The sequence below is a fragment of the Symsagittifera roscoffensis genome, chromosome 5 (assembly GCF_963678635.1).
Source record: "Symsagittifera roscoffensis chromosome 5, txSymRosc1.1, whole genome shotgun sequence".
NCBI classification, from domain to species: Eukaryota; Metazoa; Xenacoelomorpha; order Acoela; family Convolutidae; genus Symsagittifera; species Symsagittifera roscoffensis.
The window spans coordinates 64,522,684-64,543,916 of NC_087066.1; the positions used below are offsets into that span (position 1 = coordinate 64,522,684).

The following is a 21,233-nucleotide window of genomic DNA, read 5'->3' on the forward strand; positions in this document are numbered from 1 at the left end:
ACTGAAACAGAAAAGCTGCTATTTCAGTCAATACATAGAAAAATTTAAGATTTTTTATGTAATGAAGTAATATAAATTTTCAATCTTCGCACAGAAAATATGCAACTTACGATTCAACAATTTTGGACCAAAACTGACCGTGAGAAATGTTCGGTGCCGACCCTTTATGTCCAGTGCTTCCAGTAGCGCTTCGCATATCACTTCCCTTTTCCGAACCCCCGCAAGACGAATCGGGTCTCCTAGTTGCACAGGCCAAAATGTCAACGTCCCCTAAATCTTGTGTCAAGTGGGGATCCCCCTTGAATCCTTGGCTGCTGTGTAGTTGGGGGTGCGACGATTGAGATGTCTTCTTGTGTGACGTAATGCTCGGGGAGGAGTCACTGTAACGCAATTTAGTAGCCAAAAAACTGAATGAGAATTTTTTTTCGCGAACTGGTTAATTACATCAAATTACATACTGAAATTAGAAAAGCATCCGAAAAAGTAAGCAAAAAGATTTCCAGAAGAAATTTTACAAATTTGGTTTTCGGTAATTAATCAATTTTGTTTAATCTAAAAAAATTATCGATATCCCAAGCTATTCTAGTTCTGTCAAATTCAACTATTATTATGCACTTCTGCGTAAAAATTTTGCATAAGATGGCGAAATAATTTAATAGAAAAAACCGCAGCAAGCTTTGAGGCGTTTGTGATGTGATGTCTGTTTGCCGTGCAGCAATCAAGTGCCAAAAACAAACAGACACTGGTGAGACTTACCACTAGATGGTAAAAAAAGTATAGCCACTCCGATGCAACAGTTTTGTGTTCATTGCAGATAAAACGATCCCGTCCTCTTAAAATGGATGTAAAATACTCAGAATAAATATTGCTGTACTTTAAACGGTCAAGGATTTAAGAGAGTACTTTTCAAAACTATTTTGAATATTTTCTGGTAGATTATGTTCGCATAGTAGTGGAATGAGCTCAGTAGTAATGTTAGGATTGGACGTCTTGGTTGTTTAGTAAACTCAAACACTATCTTAAACATTCCCCCTTTTCCGAGTTCTGCAAGCTCTACAAGATTTCCTATTCGATCATGAATTTAGCTACCACGTGATTATTTGACCTGGTTTTGCAAAAACGAGACAAAACGGGGGGGGGGGGGGTGTGTTGGTTCAGCAAGCAAATGTAAGTTTGCAATCTACTCTTTTCGCTGTTTTGAACAGTCACGTCTGAGGCATTTCTTAAAGCATGTAGTTTCACTTCAGATACAAACGAATTATGGAAAACCGTTTACAAAAAACTTGCACCTATCATACTGAAGGAATGTTTTTCAATGTTTTTTAAGGAGACGCGGATTTATTATTGGATGACGTAAGACGAAGCATTTTTAACTGGTGATTTAGAAAAAGTTTTGTCCATGCCAAAGTTTTCCAAGTTTTACCTGGCATTTGATTTAGCAGGCGAGCTGATGCTATTCGTATTGTTGATGTTTTTGTTTGTTCCCTGCATTTGCGCATTATGTAATGGACCCCCTTGGCCAGTCACTAGAGGATTGCTCTGTCTTTTGTTTATGGCCGGGTGGGATCCCCCCGAACTATTGCTGGCCTTCCTGTCTGTAGCACTACCTCCTCCTCCTCCATTGGGGACACCTGCTTGACTGTTGCTGGAGCTAGCGAACTGGTTGTCAGATCCAGCAGCCGACAAAACAGCTCCATGGTGACCTGCAAAAAATTTAATTGTTTGAATCAAATAATAATTTGGAGGTCAATATCCTATTTCAAATAGGCTCTTAATGGTCTAATTATATACAGATAAGAAAAACAATATCATTTACTAGAAGAAAATATTCCTGAGCATCCCTTCACAGCTCAATAATCATACAAGAAAAGCCTCTGACTTAAGGTCAAGACTGATAGACGATCCAACAAAAAATAATAGATCCATCATAATGTATTCTTTTAAAGCCTCACACGAATGGTATCCATCGTCGCTACAAGTTGCATACGCGTAAGATTCATCTGAGAAGATGCTGCGAGCAAAACTATGTTCAATTGCATAACTAGTCAGTGAATTTAAAGTGCGACTGTTTCCACTGTCAAGGACGGGCGGAAACGACTTGGCGAATATCAAATCGGATTGAGACTCTTGGAAAATAAGAGAGCGGTCCACGATTACATAAGTAGCTGCGTAGTCAATTGAAGAGCGTTTTCTCTGTCTCTTAGTCGATGTATAGCTAGGCCGAAAACTGTTGTCGGAATAATGCGACAAATTTGAAGCTACCGCTCCCATGTCAAAAATTAAAATAAATGACTCAAATAGAAGAAAAATGGAAAAGAAAGTTCGCACTCGTTAAGACCGAACTGGTTTTTATCTAAGAACAATTTATCGTCCAAGGAAGTTCTTGTTTATCATTAACAGTCCAAAAATTAGGCCAAATCAAAATAAGTTTGCAAAGCTACTTGAGGGCAGAATTATTATTTACAAATAGTACCACCCGACTTTGATCATATCATATCAAATGATCCAAATGATCCTTGACCGATATGACTGGCCTTTAGGTTTGCTATGCGACAATGCCAACAATTAATCAATTGAATTTAGCTGTCGCTGCAAACATTCATGAGATACCGATCGATGAAAACATAACTTCATAATTGACGCTATATTTTATCTTAGAGACATGAAAATCAAATCACAATGAAACTTATCGGAATAGGAATTGAACTTAAACAGCATCAGGGAACTACTTAATGACGTCACATTAGGGGCTACTAGCCTTCGAATCCACTGTCGGTCTGACTCACAGTGGAGTCCCGCTTGCTGCTCTGCAGTTCCTCCGTGGAGAAGCCCCCCTCGGAGACATGGGTGACCTCAGAGCCGGGAGATACGAAGCCCTCCGAAGAAATGACCGACCTGTTGAGACCTGAAACATTTGAAAAAATTTTTAGAAAAAAACAACAGCGAATAAGAGAGAGCTCAGACGGCTTCAAGAAACAGAGAATGTCACGACTCTAGTTACAAAAAAAATCAATTAAATGAAAACAAAAATTTTCAGACGATTTTTCCGAGCATTTGAAAAATGACAAAAAAACAGTACAAAAAAACCTAGTTAGACAACAGATATTTGGAGCTTTGATGAAATGTTTTAGTATTAGTTTTTTTTTACCAGTATAAGATACGAAATACCCGAAACCTTAGGTATAAATACATATGAACAGAACAGAAAAAAATTGTTATAGAGAACAGGATTTTGGTCAGAGACAAAAGAGATTCGCATTACTTGCACTACAAATTTACATGCCAAAGTTGAAAAGAGCAAAACTATAAAATTAGAATAACGAGGAAGCCAACTAAAATGAATCGGAAGTCACAAAATTGAAAAAAGTGCCTCTTCACTTAAAAATGCATCAAAACGTTTACTTTTTTGTCAATGAAATGACGCAATATGAAGCTATTAAGCAAATAAAATCAACAACTAACCAAGATAAAACACAAATTGCGAATAGAACAGGTGTTTACGATGCAAAATGCAACAAGTATGCCTGTAGGCACGGGCGGATTTAGGGTTATCTCGAGGGTGAGCGGGAGCGGATTTTCTAAAATTGTTTGAAAATTTTGTCGACCTTTTTTTAGGTAGACAAAATTGATTTTCCGAGCGCTCCAAGAACACTTTAAAAGACCCTATTTAGCCGTTTTTGGACACTTTTTGGAAAATTTTTACCAAAAAATTTGGTTTTTTGGCATGCACTTCCCCCTCAAAATTAGTATATATTGGCCTTTAGAAAAAGTTTGAGGTCGGTTGGCCAAAAATGGATTTCTTAAAATGTGCCAAAGGGGAAACCCTTTGGGTCGGCATGGGATCGAATCCCGGAGGCCCCCCATAAATCCGCCTCTGCCTGTAGTTGATATGATAATATATAAAATCTTCAAAAAAGGAAAAAATTATTATTGTTTTTTAATTTCCCATTTTCAATGAAAAATTTGAATTAGAAAATAACAGTTACAAAAAACAAGAATTAAATGGTACTTTAATGAAGTGAAAAAAGAGTATGTTGTACTTTAATGAGCATAATAAAAAAAAGAGTATATTTGACTATTTGCGTCATTTAGTCTAAAAACAGAAAAATTCAGACGATTATTATTATTGTCAACAAAAAGATAACTTTTTGAAAGTTTTTTTTTAGAATAAGAATCACGGTTTAAATGGCTTCAATTTGAAACACACACACACACACATGACCATGTTCGAGTTTTTCTGAGGTAGTCAAAATTGGCTGGAAAAAATCCTACACCACAAGTACGTGAAGCGGTCGAAACAAAAATTACTAAAATCCTATAAAATCCTATAGTAACGTACATAATTCCATAAATTTCAAAGAACTTTCCAAAAAAAGGGAACAATTTTCTGGTTTATTTATACTGTAAGTTTCCATTCATTACTCGTTTATGCGAGAAAAATGAAAAAAAATAACATGGAACTCATATAAAAATTTTTGACCAAAAAATCAAAAACCTTTTATGAAAAATCGGAACAAAACTTAGTGAGCCTGTTATCATTAGTTGAAAATAACACGCTATAAAAATAGTTCGGATTTCAAAAACAAACTAAATTGAAAACTAAGCCGCCAAAACTGAAACAAAAACGTTGTTTTTGAAAAACTCGACATTTTTGTTTTCAGTCAAAAACTTACTCTGTACATAATAGAGACCGTAAAATCTAATTTGCAATGCCTACTAGATAGTATAACTGACAAATCAAACAGACAGTTGAAAAGGCGTAAAAGAACATGGAAACCGAAAAAGAGTTGATTGAAAATTTTTGAACATTTAACTTTTGAGTTTCGATGAAAAAAAAACCATTGAAGCTATTTTTATCACATTGAAAAAATATACCGAGTTGGATTTGTTTGTTAACACTTTTTTTGTAAAATTATTCCATTTAAAAAAAAACTAGGCCAACAGGCATTTTTTATTCCGCTTTTGAAACTAGAAAACATCCATGTTTTTGTGACCTTTTCACTTTTGCTGTTCGATAATTAAGTTTGCCTTCAGTTAACAAAGAAAACGAACTGAATTTTAAATAATCCTACCTCAAAACGCGAAAAATCAAATTTGACCGTGAACAGTTTTTAATACTTTTTTCCTGAAAAAAAAAACAAACAAAAAAGTCATCAAGACCTATATAAGTGGAAATTACTTCGTTATTTCCCACTTAAATAAAATTAGACAATTGAAACACAAACAGCAAAATCGAAAAAAAAATTAAAAGTTTTCATTTTGTGTCAACTTTTAAATTATACATGTAACGATTCATTGTCACCGTTATCTATTTGTAAATCTTATGCAAATGAGCATGTGACCTGTTGCAGTCACCTTTTCTTTTTGTTAACACTTTGTTACAAAATTTGTAAGAAAAGTTACTCACGGCAAAAAGAAAAATTAGTTCTTGTTTACAAGAAACTTGCTGTCGCAGGTGTAATAACTTGATCTTTAAGATCATAACACTGACCTGAAGCCGAAGATTGTGAAGTTATTGGCTGGATGTTCAAGTTCATGTATTTTGCATCAGGGTTCATTTGCAGCATGTTGTGATTACGGGGGTAGAAAATTTGCTCATGAGCAGCTATCTGCTCATGAGTCGGCGGGGGCAGATCATCATTGAAGTCTGGCGAGTCGGTATCTGGACTCGGTTCTTGTTCTTGCTTTGAATCTTCCAACATTGGAATACCTCCGAAACTTTCAACCGCACTTTTAGGATTCTTGGAGTTGGCATTTTTAAGTCTTGATGCTTCGGGTTCTAAGCCAGACTCTCCGTCGTTGAGACTTAAGAGATCCGGGTCAATGGCGTTACTAGGGTAACCAGATGGCAAGGCGGCATAAGGGTAGGATGTTGGGATTCTCGGGGGTAATATTGGGTGGTTATTCCGGCTAGCTCTTTCTAATGTATTCGACGGACCTGTAGAGCAAGGACTATGTCTGCTGTCTTTGCTTGATTTCATTATAGCAAACAGCTCTGAATAGACAACGGCGTCTTCACTTGACATATTTTGCTTCGGGTTACTGGGCGCCATTTTTTGCTCGCCCTTTAGACCTCTAGGCAGAAACGGAGACCCTGCGCCTTCGGCTGGAGCTGAAGTTTGAAGTGGACCAAGGTGAGGTGGAATTGTCATGCCGACTGAATTGCCTTCAGACCCTTTGCGACGATGATTTTGAGAGTGACCCTGGGATCTGTCCTGAAAATTGTGAGGATCATACATCATATTTGGAGGCGGTAATTGATCAGGGGAGAACGCTCTGTGATTGTCTGTACTAGTGTTGCTATGAGAATGGGCATGGGACGGTTGGTAACCCTGAAAGGTGTGAGCGATTCCTTGTTGCGAGTTTCCGCCACTACCTGGTACGACATTTATGCTACCATATATGTTCTCTTGTTGGTAGTTGAATGATGACCTCTGACCTTCTGGGTACATTTGAGTACTGAGATGTGTTGATGAACCATCACTTGAAAGATTGGAGGGATACTGATGAAATGGTTGCTGTAGGTAACTCGGAGGAGGCAGGGGACTCGACATTCTATGAGGCCCTGGTGGGAGTGGCTTTCCACACGTGTGGCGACTACAGGATCCGTTTGAGGACACGCTGAGCGGCGAATCACTTCTAGGACTGGGTTGAGGGTAGAACTGAGGTGGTACTGGACTTGTATATCTGGACCCTGGTGGACCTAAAGGTTGACCTACTTGGCTGCTTAGTGAGAGACTATGACCGTGCAAAGCACCCCCTACAGGGGTCAATGACCGGGTTCTTGAAGACCCTCCGGAGGATGTATGAGGAAACGGCATTCCAGTGTTGTTCCAGTGAGCCACTTGGTTCGCCATTAGCGGAGATTGTCGACTGTTGTGCCGACTAATCATCTGGTTCGAGGGGTCATTCGGGTTCATCTGGTTATTACCATTGTTTGTTTTGATAAACAGCATGTCTCCCACCATGTGAACGGATTCCTCCATTTGAACACAACTCGAAGGTCGAAACTGGTTCAAATCGGCTGAAAGTGCGTGTGCGTGGTGCTTTGGCGATGCATTGTGCAGTCTTCTTGAAGGACTAGGGGGTGTGTTTGTCTGATTGGGGTTGTATCCACTGCCTGCCTGTCCTGTCGTGTTTGAGGGGTAGAGGGATGAGTGTGCATTGGGGTTGTTGGGAACTCTCGTTGGTGACTCAGCTTGAGGCTGAAAACATTCAAATCTTTAAGCATAAAACTCATTTTTCTGGCTTTTTTTATTTCATAAAAAATGTCAAACTATTTGATTAGCAATGTAATAAAAATACTCTTTGATAATAATCTTTGAGCGCTCATAGTGAAAGAAGCAAAATTAATGTTTATCCTGTTTATGGGGTACAAGCGTACTGAAATAGAGTGGTATTAAAGAAAGTTGAGCAGTATAACTGACCGAGCAGCAGGTGACGAAACGGAGAGCGTCTTTTTCCGAGATGAAATTGAGACCCCAGAGCCCACCTGAAACCCAAATGTTTCAAATTAATAGACCGACGAAACTCTTAAACTATTTGAGGTCTAGGTTACGATTTTTTCATTCATGGTTGTCAGATTTGCAAGCGACTGCTATTGATTTGTTTTGAGTGGGCTAAAGTTAGGGTAAAATACCCAAGTGCCTTTTCAGGAGTATGTTCAGTTGACGTTGCCTTCAAGTTAGTCTGCTATCCCCACTAGTTATAAACATCAACTTTACGACCGGGCATCCAAGGGTTTTACAAGGTTTTTTATTACGGCCAAATAAGTGTATATTCAAAACTTCTTATCTGATGAACGAGATGATCGAACGATTCATAGTAAAAATCGATGATTGGCGAAACGGTAGAAAAACCATTATAGCAGAGGGCGGAAAATAAGTTCAACTGACCTTTTGTCCGATCTGACCACTGGACAAAACAATTTGTAGTGCGGGTGATTTTGGTGCCTAAACAGAACAGATAACCATAACTACTCAATTTTTTAGCATGAAAAGTAAATTTGTTTCCTTTACTTTTTAAAAAATTCATAATAATAATTACCATTAAAAGCATTACCTTCAAGATATAAAGTATAAAATTAAAGCTTTTGAAAAGCAAAAATTTGAAGTTCTTGCATTAATTTTTCTGTCAAAACAAATTGAAAAATTAAAAATATTGTAAATTAACATTGTTGTTCCGACGACTTCACCAAGTAAAGCGGACGAACTATGGCATCTATCGCATGTTTTTTTTTTGCGTCTGATTATGACCAACTCGATGAAAAATTGTGGGGGTCAAATGTGATGATATATTAAAGCCTTTTCATCAGCAATTATTTGGATTCCAAATAAAAAATCGAACTTTATGCAATTTTTAGACCAAATTTTGTTTAGCGTTTAGGACTGTGTTTCTCTGGTTCTGCAGTTTTTTTCCCTGACTTCTTAATTTCATTTGGTAAATCACTGAGGTCGGAAAATTCTATTCTACTTGCCCAGTCGCCTTTTATTAATTATTAATTACTATTAATTGTAATTCACCTTATAAATTGTTCACAGTCATCAAAGTGAAGATCCAAAAGAGTTGATAAAATAATCTAAATACTCAGCCCTGTTCAAATGGGCAAAAATGTATTTTAGGTCAAGTTCAACTTCATTAATCAAGTTATGATATTTCAAAGTAAAAATGCTGAGGTTAAACAGCTCAGCAATCCAAGAGAAATAAAAAATCAGACCATTTGGCTGAAAAAGTAATCGTGTGATTGATGGCATTAGCACCGAAGGTAGGCATTCTGCTTATAAATTTCGAACTGACTTAAAAAGGGTAGAAAAAGAGAAAAGAGTGAAAATGAAAAATGAAGCCTCTGTCTCTAAATGGATTTGTTTTATTTTTATCAATCTGCCCTCCAAGTAGGGTATGTAACCATAGGTTAATAGCATGGGTGGGTATTACTTATGGCCACATTCAATTCTAATATATTATTAGCCATCATTTCTTCTGCATTTCCGCTTCTATGACATAAAGTAATGCAATAAGAATTGAATGAAAAACTGCCATTTTTTTCAGAGTGGATTCAGATCACTATTTTACTCAGTCGCGATAAAATTAAATTGTGCATTTTTGTAATGTCTTATGTTGCTAATGGCCGGTTGGGAATAAGAATATAGATGAGATTGGCAAGTCAAAGAAGCATTTATAATGAGATGAGCAGAGCTAGACACGGTTGTGCTGTTGAAAAATTATAACAAATTAAAAACCCTGGCTGGTCAAAAATTCTTTTCAGTTTATTGCTCCGACCGTTTCCCTGAAAGTGTCCGACATAAAATATGGATTAGCTAGAGTTTATTTTCGCCTAATTGTCACTATCTTAAAGAACGGTCGTAGAGTGTGGAATCACATTAACACATTAAAGTTCTACTGGTCGTGATTCGAATTCCAAAACAAATTAAAAAAAAACTGTCTCAAGAGTGAAAAAAATTGGTCATAATTTTTCCGTTTTTCAGACTGATTTGCATCTAATGCACTTTGTAATGAGCGAGACAAATGATGCCTTTCTATCTAATTTTATTGTATTTTCAACATAAATTTAGCCTTAATTACCCAAATATGCAGAATATTATCTAAATGAATCCACTCACAGCACTTAGAGAAAAAAACAGGAAGGAAAAATTTTAAAAATCAAAAAATGTGTTATTTTTTAAAAAATTTTCTGTGGTAGGAACATTCTGTGCTTTTTGAAGGCTACGATCACGGTGAAGATAAAAATGGTACCAAAAATATAAAAAGTGCAAGCCCTTGGAATCATTTTAATCATTTTAAACAAAAATGATTTTTGTTGAGTTTCATTTTTGTTGAGTTTTAAAACAAAAATCGTGGCACCAAAAGCCAATTTCAATTTAAGACAGAGCAAACAATTTTTTTTTGCCAAACTCAACAAAAATTGACGCTTACCGAACTAAAAGATGAAAACTTAAGTGTAGAGTTCTTTATCGTTCAAGGTTTCGAAAAATTATAATTAGTTTTTCTTTTTTACATGTTCTTGTGCATTAAAGGTTCCTCTTTGCTTTGTTACATAATGACTGTCAGTGTGTTACGTCACTTATGACTAAGAGTAACAGACTAGTTTTTATCAAAACAGAACTAGATTTTGTTGCGGCCTCAGGTGAAATAGAGATAAAAGGTAAACGGAAAACGAAAGAGTTGACAAGTGTCAGCTGTCACTCAAATGACGCAAGGTTAATCACTAGCTGCAACTCGTTATATTTCACATTCTAATTTTATTTGCAGTAATTATTTAAAAAAACTGAAACATTGACCAAACATAAAACTCTTTTAGCCAATTTGGAGGATGCAAAAAGATAGGTACAAGCTGGGGCGGATTTTGGATTTTCTCAATGGGGGGGGGGGGGAGCAGATTTCAAAAATTACAGTTTTCGGCGCTCCGCTCCCCGCAAAACTAGTATATAAGCTTGCCTAGAGAAAAACTTTGGGGTCGGTCAGCCAAAAATAAATGTCTTACAAAAAAACCAATGTGGGGACCATTTGGGTAGTCAGGAGGTCGAATCCCTAAAAATAAGCATCCACCAACCCCTTCCCCTAACACTTTAAATCCACTACTGATTTCAAGCCTTGATAAGTTGCGTCCCTGAAACAGAGCAAATTATCACCCGGTTTCCGAAGATTTAAATTACACAAATTTTTTTCAAGGACACATCTTAACTTTTGCCTCGCCACATTTCTGATCTCCACGAGGATGCCCACAATGATTACTGCCTGCGAACACATTGCATCATTCAAATTTGACAAAAATGATGAGGAGTTGCCAACAATTTTATCATAATAACTGCAATCCAATTATTTTTGAATATTTCTAATCCTATTTTCAACTCAAAATGGGTGTGTTGTGTCGATTTGTTTCATAAAAACATAGCGATCATCAGAAAGTTGGAAAAGAGTCTATAAACGCAAGTAAACAGAAAAAATACTGGCTTGTTTTTGTTGGAAAATCTCAAATTACGAATATTAAGGAAAAAAAATAGATTGCCATTTTCATTTCAAGAAAAATTATGTTAAACTCTGAAAAAAAAACTGGTTTGAAAAAAATTTGAAAAAAAAAACTGGTTTGAAAAAAAATTGAAAAAAAAACTGGTTTGATAGGTAAATTTTTTATTTCGCTGGCGAATCTGAAAACCAATTTCCACTTTGGAAACTAGAAGTTGATCAAATTTTTTATGAGCTTTTTAATTTTGCCGTTCGATAGTGGAGTTTGCCTTCCTTTTGACAAAAAAAAGACTGATTTTAAAAAGAAATCAAAAACTAAACCGCGAAAAGTAAATTTGAGCCTTAACAATTTTTAAGACCTTTCCTGGAAAAAATATTAAAAACATCATCACGAGTTATGAGAGTCTGAACTACGTTCATCGACTATTAGAAATTATGAAACAACAACTCAGCTTTTCTGGAGATAATTACATCGAAGTGATGGTTTTATTCGGCAAAATGACAATCAACTTCTTGTATGCTTTTTTGCATTATTTTTAAAATTTTCAGTATGAAATAACATTTGACTCAATCTGACATTTATTTGCGGTACCTATAAAACACCCCCGGATGCAAAAACTATAAAACACCCCGGATGCAAAGACTTTCAGTGGTTTGTTCGTTCCGGTCATTGAAAATGGGGAGAAACGTTGTCTTTGGGTGTATTTTTTTTAAAAACGCAAAATCAGGTACCAGAATCAATCATCGGAATAAGACGAGTGTTATATCATATACATTTATTACAGTCGTAATTCAAAAAACATTTGAATGGTTTCAAAAAAATGTCCCAGTGTTGAAAAAACGGTTTGACGTTTTTGAGTTTCAGTCTAACTTCGAGAAATAAAACCCTGCTTGAACTAATTTACTCGCTAAAAATAAGACAGAAATTTTTTTTAGGTAGTAATTATTGAAAATTCTTTTATCGTTTTCTTAGAAGTAAACTAAACTTAAAAGAGTTTAAATATTTTTATGCGAAACATCAGAAGAATTTTAAGAACAACTCTCCTGAAACATTTTTTGTTTGTTTTTCATTTTTGAAGACAAATGTTCTAAATTATGTTTAGTTCACTATAGTTTCAAGCGTTCGCATAGTTCTCATCACAATGTACACAAAAAACGGCACTAATTTGAAGGGAAAAAATCCGGCAATCAATGTTTGATAGTTCGATTTAAAATAATGTTTATGATGCGGAGAATTCAATTCTGTCTTCCATTATGATTTTGATGGCCAAGCAAGTTTTGGGTTAATATTGGACGAGTTCGAGAAAAAGTATTGAAGAAAAATTGTAACAGCCGTGAACTGTATTTCTAAAAAAGTTTGAAATCTCATAAAAAACAAGTGTTTTTACGGCTATTTTTCAAAAAATTAATACTTTATAGTTTATAAGGCCGGCTATTCGATTACTCTTGAAAATGTCCAATAATTCAATTTGCGACAACTTTCGCAAGACAGTCGCGATAGTTCAAATAAAAAAAAGTTTTTCGATTTTGTTTGAGAGAATTTAGAATACAGTTTCTAAAAAATAAGAAGGGAAAGGGAAGTTATGGCCAAAGAGCGATGTAATTTTTAATTGTTGTGACAATTTCAAATTTCACCTAAGCGCACGCTTGGATAAATTGGTTGGTTTTAGCCCAATGTTTGAGACCTCAAACACCAATACAATTTGGTAAACCAGATTTTCAGGTCGCAATTCAAGGCGTTTTGAATGACTGAGAAGCGATATTAAGAATCTTAATAAGTAAAATCTTACTTGTAACTTCAAAACAAGCTGAACAAAATCAAATTTATCATAAACTCACTTGAACGGAAGTTGTGGTCAGATAGTATTACTAAAACTGTCATCTAAAGCAGAAGATTTTCAGAACTTTCGCATAATTTAGATGCATGTTCTGTTATCAAAATTCACCCTGAGCTCACATAAATATGACAGGGTCCAGAAACAAAGACAATTTGATAAACCCACTGACAGTCCACAAATTCTAGAGTGATTTGCATTATGTTTTCTAAATCACTGTGGTTAAATTAGAGCTCTTTTGGAGAAAGTGCTTTCTCAAATACAAATTTTTCTACAAAATACGGACACGCAAGTTAATGCACTAAGAACCGAAACAATTCTAGGAACTCGATTATTATTTTACAGTCTTGTAAACTTTCTTTATTTAATTTCGTTTAAATGTCTGTTCAACTTTCGTCAAAGAGTTTAGAACAAACTCGCTGATTTTTTCAATTTATCAAGGTACAAATTAAAAATTGATGTTCAAATAAATGTCGAATTGCAATTTGTGACATATTAATTATTATAACGGCGATATTAAGAACCTTGTAATCTGAGCATTTTCTTTTTGTGAGGAAACAAATTTTTAAGTTGTAATGGAATGAATTTCAAATCAATCGTTACAAATTTTACCTTAAAAAATTTGTGCATGTGAACTTAATTACTTTAACAGATTATTTGAAGTGCAAATTCTGGTAATTTGGGAGAACGCAAGAGTTTTCATAACAAATTTTAGATTTTATTTGAGTGAAATTGATTTCAGTTTGTTCATCCGATTTTTGAAGAGAATGAGGAAAATTATATATGCTTGAGGTGGTTATTTTTATTCAGACCAACTTCTGAGGAGGGCTATTGAGTGGGGACAGTGCCCAGAATCTGCGTGCTCCGGAGCGGGTGTACTACATACTATTTTAAGCTCGCTTTGAGCCTCCGGAAACTTCTCGCAAATTTGTCTAGAGGAAAAACCATATCCCTAAATATTGTTCACTTTTTTAATGTCATTTGTCGGAACAAAAATTTTGGTGATCTTTATATTAAATCAAGACTACGAAATAACAAGTCGTCAATTAAAATAAGTAGAAAAAAATTTCTGATCCAATCATCAAGAAGCTAACAATCGGTGCTTTCATCGAATCAATTGCGACTTTTTATAAAACAGCCTTTACGAAGTTTTTTATATATCAATTATATCATGTCCTGAGTTCAATTCAAAACAAAATGTTAGATGCGATCAATTTTTCTAAAGTCAAGCAGATTTTAAAAATTGCCAATTAATTTGCGAATGTTTACAGCTATCTATAAAACGCGGGCGGTAATCCAATTCGCTCAGACCTCAATCCAAATTGAGTTTAGGCAATCTAGTTAGTTCAGCAATCAATTACTAAAAACGAAATAAATGACTCTGCATTAGACTTTGCGAGTGCGGCTAAAATTTTGAAAAATAGAACAACGTGGAAAACAATGAAATAGTAAAAAAACAAATAAAACAAAATTTGTTTTCATTTCATTTCTTTTATTTTAATTTGATTTATCAAAAATTCATTTATCAAGAATGGATTTTTCAACTTAACCCCCGACATGATGAAAAATAGAAATTAGAAAACTTTTATTTTGATTGATATTGTAAGAAATGCACGACACTAAAATAGGGTAGGTTCGAAAAGACGATTTATTGTTTATTCTTTTATAAAATCAAACACCCCATCCAAGTTAATGTCAGATATGGTTTGACTAATTTTTGTCATTTTTTGCCATTTTTCCGCTTTGACATTAAGAAAATTTCAAAAAATGTCCCAGTTTCGAGAAAACTAGTTTTAAGAGGTTCATTTAGCGCTTCCTTGGATAAAAAACTAAATTTTTGTGCAAAAATATTTCATGTTTTTTTTTGGTTTTTAGTTTTTGAAATTTTGTCCACATAAACGAACCTCATTTGAAAAAAAAAGAAAAAAAAATAATTAATTTTTCCAGCATACAGTCGGAACATTCTGTGCTACTTCCTCGTTCTTTTATCAAATCATATGCCGTAAATTAGTGCCAGGTAAAGTTAGACTAACTTCTGTCATAGTTTGAAATGAAATTCCGTGAAAATGAATTTAGTTCAAGCTTTGAAATGAATTTCCGTGAAAAAGAATTTAGTTCAAGCTTTGAAATGAATTTCCGTGAAAAAGAATTTAGTTCAAGCTTTGCAATGAATTTCCGTGAAAATGAGGTTCCTACTTATACACTACGCTGCTCGCAAGTGTAATAAGAAGACTGAAGAATGAAGTTATGAAATATTTTTCCACACTAAATTTTAAGGCCTATAATACTTGCTGTCAACTGGTTTTTACCTGGTGAGAACACTTTGCTGTCCAGTATCTTCTTGTCTGGGAAAGTGATGCCAGTCACATGTAGTACACAAACAGGTGTTTCTTCCATCAAAACCACACTGATTGGGGTCAGACTTTCTGACACTTTGTCCCACTCGGGTCCAGACGATGAGTCACCATTTGACCCTGATGACCCCAAAGGCGCAAAAGGAGACGTGTCGGACTGAAGTTGCTTCTCGGGTCCGATGCGAAACACCTCGGCCAGGATTCTAAACATTTGGTAATTCACTAATTTTTTACTTGGAAGCTAATCTGATAAAATTTTGCTTATTGTTCTCCAATTGGTAAAAACTTTCGTTTAACCAATAAAAGGGCAGGAAAACCAAATCTACTAAGAGTAGAACTTGAAGAACATCACACAATTTTACCTGACTTTCAACTGTTGCAAACATTAGCAAGGACCGCCAGTTGCTGGGCAAGTAACCCAGAATGTTTCAACGCAAAGTTCTGAGAGCAGATACAAAAAGTAATTGTTGTCTTTTATCTTTCTAATGCTTTTTTTTGTCGCAGAAGCTAGTGTAGGACATTTTGAAATTGTTTCCCATGTTTTCAAAAACATTTTTGTCGCAGAAGCTAGTGTAGGACATTTTGAAATTGTTTCCCATGTTTTTTTAAAAACATTTTTGTCGCAGAAGCTAGTGTAGGACATTGGTTTGGACAAATTTGCACAAAAAAATTACTTAACTTTTGTATCATTAATCATAACAAGACTGATCGTATCAAAGGGAAGCTCTGAATGTTCCGACTGCCTTTTAAGGTCTATGGAGCAGTAATAACATGAAAACATTTAATGTAATATAATCAAAACATTTTTTTTTATTTGAGATTTTCGTCAAAAATGGCTAATTCAAAAGTCGAAATTTGTCTGAAGAAAAAAAACCACCCCGAGCACAAATATTCCGTTACTTTCTTTACGAAAGTCGGAATAATAACATCAAATTAATGATTTTACTTACTTGAGTAATTCCTTGTTCGTCTGTGATGACATGGATCCGTGACTACTGTTGCTGTTTTGAGAAGACGCATTAGCCACTGCCATTCTGTAAGCGGACACCGACCTCCTAGGAGTGACCCTGACCCTAGAAGGAACAGTTGCAGTTCCTGTGATGTTATGACTGTTGATACCCAAAGCCCCGCTCCCCTGCGAGTAGGCTAAAGATACCAATTCTGACAGTTGGTACTGACTCACTGATCCCGGAGCAGCTGAACTCGACACAGACAACGGTGCTGTGGCGTTCGGTAAAGAAGGCTGCTTGCTGTGATTAGAGTAACGACCGGATCCACTGCCGACGTTGGCGAACTGAGAAGTCGGATATCCGAAATTATTAACGTTGCCGGAAACAACGGGACTAACTGCCGACGACGAGGAATCGTACCCTGGAAGAGGGTTCTGAAACTGTGGATGTTGTCCGTTGTTGGTTCCAGGTGTGGGAGAGGAGCACGGACTGATTCCAGAAAGACTAAGAGAAGACGCTGGGTTCGATTGGTAAACACGGCGGTGATTTAGCAGATACTCTTGCGGAGAGTTGAAGTTAAACTGATGGTGTTGTTGAAGCGGTGACTGGCCACGATAAGAGGCGGTTGGCTGATGATGCTGTGGGTGAGGGTGATTGTGCGAGGGGCTAGCGTGTGAAGGCGTAGGACTGGGACTGAAACTGGCATTGTTTGAAGTCCTTTGAAAAGAATGGTCGCTTTTTGAGCAAGCAGAAGAAGCGTCCGAAATTGGTCGACTGGGGTAATTCTAAAACAATTGTTGGTTCGAATTTCACACAGAAAACATTCACTGCTGTAAGTTGAAAATGATTCAGGGGGAGCATCTTTAACTTTTTAGATTTCATTTCAAATAGGCAGAGCTTCAAAACTGGGCTTGACGTCAAAACTAAGACAAAAGTTGAGACTCAATTGACGTATTTATTTATGGAAATTCTTTATTGGATTTTAATCGAATGTGATTAAATGATTAGCAGATGACATAATAATCTAGGACAACTTTTGGAAGAAGAAAAGCTAATGAAAACGTTTTACTTGAATGACGTTATCATTAATAGAATAATTTAGTTTGCTAATTTTGGAATAAATTTTAATGTTAATTTGAAAAATTGAACGAGGGAAAATAAGCCATGAAGCATGAAACATTGGAGTTTGACATGTGGCTCGTTTTGCCCGACTACTTTGCAATCTGATGTTGAAAGGTCTTTGAAGTTAGCGACAGGAAGTCCGGATTAGACCTGGCCCGAGCTGGAATTAAATAGTATACCTAAAGTGTATTTAAGATAAAACTTGGGAAAATCATTTGGTAAACTACTAATTCGGAAATTTGTTTTAAGCTTACGTGTAGACGTGTAAAAATTATTGGCATGAAAGAAAAACAATGGCGAATGAATAAACAATACTTCGGCTAGAATGTAAACAGAACACAAAGCGCAGAAAAGAGCAAATCTGAGCCCGAATTGCTTCGGGGTATATTTTCTCGACGATACGACCACGACAAAATTTCCGCACCCAGAGAAAATCATACCAAGCGAAGAGCCATGGCCGTGGACTTGTATGATTAACAATTTTCAAAACTGTAACAGGAAAACCACATTTGAATTAAACATTCCGTTTAAATTAAGGTTAGAACTACATTATCACTAATGTGGTAAAAGTTTTATTGGGACCATTTTGAGTTATTAAAATTTCTTGATTTTGGCTCATCTGGGAAGGAAAGTGTTCCAAAAATCATAAGACGATATGCCGGTCGAAGCTCGCAAGGTTATTATAAAGTATATTCGAACCAAATAATGACATGAAGCCATATACAAGCAAAACGGGCAAAATTTTCTTTGTATCTAAGTTTATCTGACATTGTTTATCTTTTTCCGGTGCCAGCGAGATATCTAGAAAAGCCGAGATAGCCCGAGGCTTCTTTGCACGCCGCAACGGCCAAGGCGAAAGCGACACAGAAGGAACAAGCAATGAAAACAACCCAACGGAAAAACCCTCAAGTTTAAAGACATGAAACATAAACAGAGAAACTAGACGGGTCAAAAAATAATATTTAGGTTTAATATACCCATTTAGAATTTTTGATAGATTTGTGCCCAGCGCAAAATTGACCCGCAAACCCAATGCATGTAATTCTTCTGTTTTAGTACTCACGAGTAATCTTATAATTATCGGGGTTAAAAAAACATTGCCATCAAATAAAGCTGAAACCATATTAAACAAGACTGCTCGTATCAGGGCGAAGCCCTGAATGTTCCGATTGCCTTTTAAGGTTTATTGAGCAGCAGTAATACATAAAAAAATGAAATGAAATAAAATAAAATGAAATTTTTTTTTTCTAAAGTTAGAAATTTTTTAATGAAAATTATCCCCCACACGCCAAATAAAGTACAAAAAGATAAATTTCGTTCCTTGTAACAAATCAATTATGGCAAATAAGCTTCGTTGAACCAATTTGGAAGGATTTATAAGACGGATTAAATCTCCGCTTACGCGTTAATAGCGCGAATTATATTGCGCGTTAATTGTCCCAAATTGGTCAAAATGGCAAACTTTAAACCCTCATAACTTTACAAAAAATGATCACAGGTGAAATATCTTTTCAAATTTAAGCTCAGGACAACAATACCTTTTGAATGATATAAAAAATTCCGTCAAAAATGGCTAGTTAAAAAGTCGAAATTTGTCTGAAGAAAAAAAAAACCCACCCCGAGCACAAATATTCCGTTACTTTCGTATCGAAAGTCGGAACAATAAAGTTGAGTTTCTCCGATTCAACAAATGTCAGGATTTTTAATGATGGTTTAGTTTGATGCCTTCGCTGCTTTACCAGGTATATTCAATTACCTTGGCGTCAGGGCTGGATTTCTAGTACAGTAGTTAAAAAAATGATTCAATTAACAAAAGCTTAATTCCTAACAGCAAAGAGGACAGATTTCACATTTCAGGTAACAAAACAACTGGAGATTAAACAACAATAAAACAAACAATAACGAAACGGGGATATTTCAACTAAGTCTGATGGTAGGATTAATTTAGTTTATTTTATTGTATTCATTTCGGTCGGTGCCAAAAAGATCCCCCAAAACGCAACTGAATTGGCTTTAATTTCAATTCCCATTCTTATGATATTAGAGCATAAGCAATAGATTGAGTTTTTATGCACCATTGATCTATTAATAATTGAAAAGGAAATCTTATAAAAAAAAACCACTTTGATGGTTTTAAAAATGCGCCGAAAAAATTTCGCTCAATAGCGCAGCTTCACCGTCTGATTTTTCGTCTGCAAGTAGCACAGTGTCGTCTTATGGATCGAATCGTTCCTTATAGCTTGAAAAAAAAAAGCTTCGAAAACAATTTTTATTTGATAAGAACGCTCTAACATTCCACACACAAATCATTAAATGAAGATCTGTTGAATTCCAAAGTCGAAAACCAAAAAATGAATTTTTAATTAAATTTAGTTGTTTTTATTCACTTGGAAGACTTCAATAATATTTTAAGAAAATATTAAAGTTGTTAATGTCAAAAAATGACATTTCAAAATTTCAAAAAAAAATTCCAAAATACACTGTTCAGATTTTCGTTGAAAATGGCTATTAAAAGAGTCAACGACAATATATAAAAAACTAGTTGCTTCGTTTCAAAATCTTGACTGTTCCGATTGCAGTTAACGAGTTTTAAGTAGTTTATGGTTAGAAAAAGATAATTTTCACTGAAACAAAATAACCTTCATTAATCTTAAAAAAATGCCCCTACGCGCGATTTGAAAGACAAAATGAGTATTTGCTTCCATTGATGCAGTATTTGAGTCAATTACCTCGTCTGAATTCATTTGGAATAATTTCTCTGCCGGATGAAGTCGCCGCCGGCGCTATCCGTCAAAAAATAATTGGAAAATTTGTAAAATTCAATTATCACAAATTGAAATCCCCATAAGTTCACGAAAAATAATCGCAGGTCAAATATTTTGCCAATTTTCAGCTGACGGCATCAAGAGCTTCATAAAAACGGTTTGTCAAAACTATATAAAAATTCAAAAAAGACAGCTAGTTAAAACAAGGTAGCTCGTATCAAGGCGACGCCCTGAAAGTTCATACTGCCCTTTAACGTCTATGGAAAAGAGTTCAACTTTAAAAATGATAAAATTCAGAAAAAAAAACATTTAAAATCCCCACACGCCATTTTAAGTACAAATTGATACAATTTGCATCTGGAAATTTATTAATCAAAATAACTAATTTCAAAAGTCAGAACAAAAACACGAAAGTTCTGGAGGCCAAAAACAGCACAAATACCGAAATTTTACGTGTTGAAAAAATTCACGGCCAGGACACTTCGTGTTGTTTGCCCAATAGTACTCATATAGAAACAAACTGCTCGTATCAGGATGACCCCTTGAATTTAGCGACTGCATTTTAATTTCTATGGAGTACTTTAATTTACAGTAATTGATAAAATTTATTTTAAAAAATTCAAAAATAAAAGCTTAAAATATATCGCGCGCTATTTATAACAAATTGGCCAAATTGGCAATCTTCAAACCCCCATGCAAAAAATAATCACCGGTGAAATATTGAGCTCAGGACAACTTTTTTTCGAATGAGATTTTAAAATTCCGTCAAAAATTGCGGGTTAAATTTTTCTAGACAAAATACAACCCCTAGCACAGATATTCCGTTTTTGTCTTAGAAGTTAGTCGGAACAAAAACTTCAAGCAGCTGGTATCAAGTCGACGCGTTGAAATACATGACTGTCCTTCTAAGTTTTTGTCATCATCCCCTCACACCCACACGCGCACGCAATGCTAAGTTTCTAATGAAATGAGCGGCAACGCATTACTTCGACCAATTAGAGCTTGCTTTAATTGCAATTTCGAAGAAATTTGATCGAGGATTGATTCGCCGCCTACGCATTATTCAAAACTAGAAAACAGCGCACATGAATTAGTGAAAAATCAGCCAAACTGACTGCTTCATACCCTCATAATTTCACAACAAACATTGCAGGTCAAGTATCACAATCATTTTTGGTTTTTCATTTAAACGCAAGGCATTGATGTCATTATGATTTGAGAAAT

General features: G+C 35.4%; 1 protein-coding gene across 1 annotated transcript in view; it reads right to left on the reverse strand.

The window, feature by feature from the left end:
* The window catches only part of LOC134846531 (uncharacterized), a 108,495-nt gene that overhangs the window by 19,961 nt on the left and 67,301 nt on the right, over positions 1-21,233 (reverse strand). The window contains exons 2-9 of the mRNA XM_063863911.1: positions 16,123-16,907; positions 15,128-15,375; positions 7,896-7,952; positions 7,428-7,492; positions 5,492-7,205; positions 2,759-2,905; positions 1,424-1,703; positions 139-380 (exon numbers count right to left, since the gene is read on the reverse strand). Coding sequence (XP_063719981.1) covers positions 139-380; positions 1,424-1,703; positions 2,759-2,905; positions 5,492-7,205; positions 7,428-7,492; positions 7,896-7,952; positions 15,128-15,375; positions 16,123-16,205 — 2,836 coding nt within the window. The 5' untranslated portion in view covers positions 16,206-16,907. The remainder of the gene's footprint in view (positions 1-138; positions 381-1,423; positions 1,704-2,758; positions 2,906-5,491; positions 7,206-7,427; positions 7,493-7,895; positions 7,953-15,127; positions 15,376-16,122; positions 16,908-21,233) is intronic.